We start from the raw sequence: 5,637 nt of genomic DNA, 5'->3' as shown, positions 1-5,637 counted from the left end.
ATTTGGACATGTGCCACGTTTCTGCCAAGTTTGTCCCCAGGCTGCTGACCCAGAAGCAGAAAGAACATCTCATCAGAATCTGCCAAGTACTCCATCAGCGTGCCGTGGATGACCCGTCCTTCCTGTCGAGGAAGAACTTGTGACGAAACTTAGCTGAATGATTATATCTCTGAGGCGAAGCAACAGTCTTCCCAGTGGAAGAGCACATTATCTACCCACAACCGAAAAAGGCGATACAGGTCCGCAGCTTAACCAAGTGCATGCTCAGCGCCTTTTTTGAATTTGTTTATCAAAAATTTGTCCTCGGGGGCCGGACTGTCAGAATTTTATTTGATTTGATACCACCTCATATTATATCATAGATCAGAGTGGGTGGGACAAATGACCAAATTAGAAATAAAAGGTACAAAAAAGGAAAAAGGATCATCTCCAAATGAGGATGACAAGTTGTTATTCTGTCTTTGCAGAAGTTAGTGAGTGAGTCAGAAGTTAGTAAGCCACCTTTCGGCTTGTTCCTGATAGATTGGAGATCCTGATGGAGTTATAACCGACTCCGCTCTCTCCTGATTCTGTCTTGAATACAGTTACACACAGTTACACACTTTACTCTCATATTCAACTTTTATTTTTCTCCTTTGGTCCATCAAGACACATAAAATACATTAATATAATCGAACAAATACACATCAGAGCTATTAAACAAACAATTAAATGAAAAAAAACCACCTTTCTGTGGTGAAATGTAAGAGATAGGAATGATTTTCTTGGCGCGCTTGGTGCTGTAGTAGGCGCTTGAGTTTGACATCTCAGGTTTCCCTCTGAAGGGTTAACACGTTTCTCACACAGGCAGGTATCCCAGTACCAACCCCAACTTTCGGACAGATGTTGTTTAAAGCCTCTATAATAAACCTCGGAGCAATTCATAACAGTCGTGTGGGGGTGACGGCGAGATCCGATGGTCAGAGGAGTTAAATCCAGTCTGCACGAGTCGGTATTACATTAGGGATCACATAAAAATACACGCGCTCTTTTCTACATGCTTCAATCGAGCAGCGTTCAGCCGGGTTTTGACAGGGATATTTGGCACCGGTGATCAGAGAACGCGAAACCCGATCTCTTGACTTACAGAGAGTGACTAAGCTGGTATAAAACGATGCGTCGCTGGATCTGGTTGTTTCTGGCCGGTGAGTTGGTAATGCTGCGCGTGAGAGGCATGGCACTGCAGAAAGCTGCGCACTCGCACGCCGGTCTGTGTCCTAACGATCTCAACCCCAACCTGTGGGTGGACGCAATGAGCACCTGCACCCGGGAGTGTGAGTCCGACCAGGTGAGCGCTTCTCCACTCCTTATAACATTTTTTATTTTTTATTTTTTTTTTAAGTTGCCTTTTTTTGTTTTGGTTCAAAACCTTTAGAACCACTAACCATCCGAAAAGTGCAAGAAGTTCTTCAAGAAGATCCAAAATGCACCCTGGTTCAGTGAAAACTTGTTTTTGTTTGTTTTTGGATGTTTGTTTGTTTTTATCTTCAAAACCTCTATCTAAATACTTTAAGCTTATTTTCCCATTTGTATATTCTTAAAAAAAGGACAGGAACAGAACCTTCTACATATTTTCTTTAAGAATATACATATAAATGTAATAGGTGGCACAGTGGATTAGTGGTTAGCACTGTCGCCTCGCACCTTCAGTGTCCAGGTTCGATTCCTGTCTGTGTGCATGGAGATTTGCATGTTCTCCACGTTCTTGGTGAATTTCCTCCGGGTCTGGTATACAGTACACTGTACGGATCATCTTGACCAGGAAATTAAATATGTTATTAATCTTAAATTTGTTTTTAGTGTTGTTAGTACTATTAAGATCTATGGGGTCAACAAATGAGCATATACACAAGTATGATTTGTGAGCATATACTCATTTGTCACTCATTAGTTCTCCCCATGCTTGGTGGGTTTCCTCCGCATACTTACTCCGGTTTCCTTGCCCCATGTCAAAGACATGCAGATTAGAATAACTGGTTCCCAAATTGCCCGTAGTGTGTGAATAAGCACGTGAGTGTGTCCGGGATGTATCCTGCCGTATGCCTTGAGTCTCTTAAGATCAGCCCCCAACAACCCTGCATACAGGATAAAGCGGAATTTGAATTTAGATAATGACTGAGTGAATGTAATGATGTAAATGTAAAAAAAAATGTAATGATGATGATAGGTACTCTAAATTGTTTCTAAAAGTGAATGTACATGCATGCATCCTACACATTTTATATTCCTCCAGTATAGGGTCTAGATCCACACCAGCCCAGCTAATAAATGAATAAATGTTATACAATTATTGAAATAAACACTTATTTTAAGAAGTACATTTAAAGAACATACTACTGCTATTACTACTACTAATATAATATAATTGCCAATGTGATTAAAATATATCAATCTTTGGTTATGCTCTCTTTTTAGGAATGTGAGACCTTTGAAAAGTGCTGCTCAAATGTTTGTGGGAGCAAGAGTTGTGTGGCAGCCCGCTACATGGATGCAACAGCAAAGAAAGGAGCTGATGGCATACCCAACAAGGCCACCTGTGACAAATTCATGTGCACTCAGCAGGGCTCCGAGTGCCACATCTGGAACGGGCAGCCTACATGCAAGTGCAGAGACCGCTGTGAAAAGGAGCCACATTTCACTTGTGCTTCTGACGGAATGACCTACTACAACAAGTGTTACATGGATGCTGAAGCCTGCTCCAAAGGCATCTCCCTGTCTGTTGTGACCTGCACGTCTCACCCTGTAAGCACCAGTCCGCTACCTCCAGGAACCACTGCCCTCCCAACGACCACCCTACTGCTCACCACCCCAGTAGATGTGCATCCCCCAGTCATGACAAGAGGCCCAGTGGAGCAGTCTGTGTTTGTGGGCGAAACTGCCAGCTTCATATGTGAAGTTAGCGGCTGGCCCAAACCTGAGATCACCTGGGAGAAGCAACTGGAAGGAAAAGAGAACATTGTTATGAAACCCAATCATGTGCTGGGAAATGTGGTTGTCACTAATATTGGACAGCTAGTGATCTACAGTGCTCAGCTAGAAGATATAGGTGTCTACACCTGCACTGCCACAAACTCAGGTGGTTCAATCCAAGCTCATTTCCCACTCTCTCTAATACAGAGAGACCCAGTTAAAGAAGAGAAGCCAAAGAAAATGTCTCCTTTCCCTGCTGAGGAGTGCATGAAGGAGCCTGACACTGGTGACTGTGGTGGGGAGAAACTGAGTTGGTACTATGAGAGCACGAGGAACAGCTGCATCACCTTCACCTATGGGAACTGCAACCAGAACCAGAACCACTTTGACAGCTTCAATTCCTGCATGTTGTCCTGCCAGGCTGAACTGCCTGCACCGTGTGGCCTTCCCAGCCTGCAGGGTCCATGTAAATTCTATAAGCCACGCTGGGCCTATAGCAGCACCCTCAACCAGTGCCAGCCCTTCATTTATGGGGGTTGTGGAGGCAATGACAACAACTTTGAAACCAAAGAGGCATGCGAGGACTTGTGCCCATATCCAAAGAACCACCGTTGCAAACCGTGCAAATCGCAGCATAAGATGGTGTCCAGCTTTTGCAAGAGTGACTTTGTGATATTGGGCCGTATGACAGAGCTGACAGAAGAGGAAGGCTCAGGCAGAGCTCAGATCAATGTGGACGAGATCCTTAAAGATGAGAAGATGGGACTAAAGTTCATGAAGAATGAACCCTTGGAGGTGACATTGCAGAACATGGACTGGAACTGTCCATGTCCCAACGTTACTACCTCGGACGATCAGATCATCATTATGGGAGATGTCCACAATGGAATGGCTGTGCTCCAGCCCGAGAGCTTCGTCAGCCAGTTCAGTGTGCGGCGGCTCCGTAGACTGCGTGAGGTGATCAATAAAAACACTTGTGAAATTCTGAAAGAGTTCAGGGAATAGGGCAGCACCCTGTTAGCCCAAGAGGACTGCTATTCTTTTGAAAACTCAAATGACCAAAGACATTTTTCGGTGTAAGCTCTATGCAAAGTAAATGATGGAGAAGCTGTCAAAAGCTCCACATTCACATTTAAAAACTATCCTTTTTGTACTTATACATAGATTACTGTACCGTCAATTTAATTTTTTTCTTTCCTTTTTTTTTTGTTTGTTTATTATATACAGTACTCTTGTATATGAGTATTGAGTCGTCTAACATCCACAAAATTCCAGGCCAGTTAAGATGTTTGCTTTGACAAGGTTGTATATACAGTACGAGACACAGCTGTTCACCCATGAGACAGTGTCAACTTTCAACGTCTTCATAGGAAACCTGCTAAAAGAAGACATTTGTAGACATAGGAAACACTAATCAGACACATATGGTCCCAAATCCCAGCGCACACTGTAACCTTGCTTCAAAAGGAACACCGTCCCTATCTTGTAAAGTTAAGGTGGTTCATTCAGGGAATCTGATGAGTAATTTCTTGTCTGACGTTCTATTGTTTTATTACCAGAGGTAAATGACATGTCTCATTAAAATTGTTGTAATATACTGTAGAAAGCACATGGATAAGTTGTATTATATTTACTCTGAAGTTCTGTTTTAAAGCTTATTAAAGCAGGTATAGCTGTTTTCTATCCTGTTCACATTTCTGTCATGATGAACATTGATGTACAGGTAGAGATTTTAGCAAGGACAATCTTGAAGTGATTTTGTTTCCCTTTATTTATTTTAATGTATTTTGTTTCCACCTAGCATTATCATTTTCTATAAGCAAATAATTTGGAATCATATTTTGTAAAGTTGTCAAAATGTCACTGAATAAATAAATAAGTCTTAATGTTTGCCTATCATTATTATTTTTAGCCATAATGCATTATTGGGAGCCCAGTACAATGATTTATAGACATTATTCCAAAACCAGATTGGTGACATACAAGACATCATCGTGCCACACTCCCACTCAAATATACTGTTAAACGGCAAGATTATTGAAATCATAATGCAATATAGTGATGCAGGAAAATGTCTTCCTGCCTTATCCATGTAAATGCCCAAGGGGAATGACTAAATAACGACCACTTGACCATCATGATATTTTAAGTATAATTTGTTACTTTCTATGCAGTATCAGGCCAAAGTGTCCAAAGGCCCCTTGCTTAATTCAACCGTATCGTGACACATGCATCCCAACTGGATGGTCGTGCTAAGGAGGCTTGAGTAGGGGAAGCTGGAAAATGAAACATGTTTGGATATGAGGTATGAACATTTGGGAGATCGAAACAGCCCACCAGCTGGTTTCTGTATAGTTTTCAAGGGTGGGCTTGAAAAGACAGCTACTGCAGGTGGTGGAAAGCGAATCTGTGACCTTCCAGCAAGGAGTGGCAGAAAAGAGAAAACATGGCAAAGCGAGAACCTGGTCCTTTTAGATGATGGATTCTAGGTCGAAAGAAAGGTAAACGGAATGCCTTTGTCTATTGCATGCTATGCGATATTGGGAATAAACAGACCTCCTAATTCCTAGTAAGTAACTGGAAAAACGAGGGCGACAGGGTCAGCACAACATTAAACGGACTGGGGAATACCGTCATCCAAGTAAATTCAACATCTTTGCTTCCTATTCTACTTGAAAGTCTCCAATA

At 42.2% G+C, this 5,637-nt stretch overlaps 1 protein-coding gene across 1 annotated transcript; it reads left to right on the top strand.

Moving 5' to 3' along the window:
• Positions 1-861: 861 nt before the first annotated feature.
• On the top strand, positions 862-4,761 carry wfikkn2b (WAP, follistatin/kazal, immunoglobulin, kunitz and netrin domain containing 2b). The gene is made up of 2 exons (XM_053511931.1): positions 862-1,327; positions 2,455-4,761. Exons 1-2 carry the CDS (start codon positions 1,154-1,156, stop codon positions 3,952-3,954), a joined length of 1,674 nt encoding a protein of 557 aa, XP_053367906.1. The 5' UTR covers positions 862-1,153; the 3' UTR covers positions 3,955-4,761.
• Positions 4,762-5,637: the final 876 nt, after the last annotated feature.

The sequence above is a fragment of the Clarias gariepinus genome, chromosome 14 (genome assembly GCF_024256425.1).
Source record: "Clarias gariepinus isolate MV-2021 ecotype Netherlands chromosome 14, CGAR_prim_01v2, whole genome shotgun sequence".
NCBI classification, from domain to species: domain Eukaryota; kingdom Metazoa; phylum Chordata; class Actinopteri; order Siluriformes; family Clariidae; genus Clarias; species Clarias gariepinus.
This window is presented reverse-complemented; position numbering and strand designations above follow the sequence as displayed.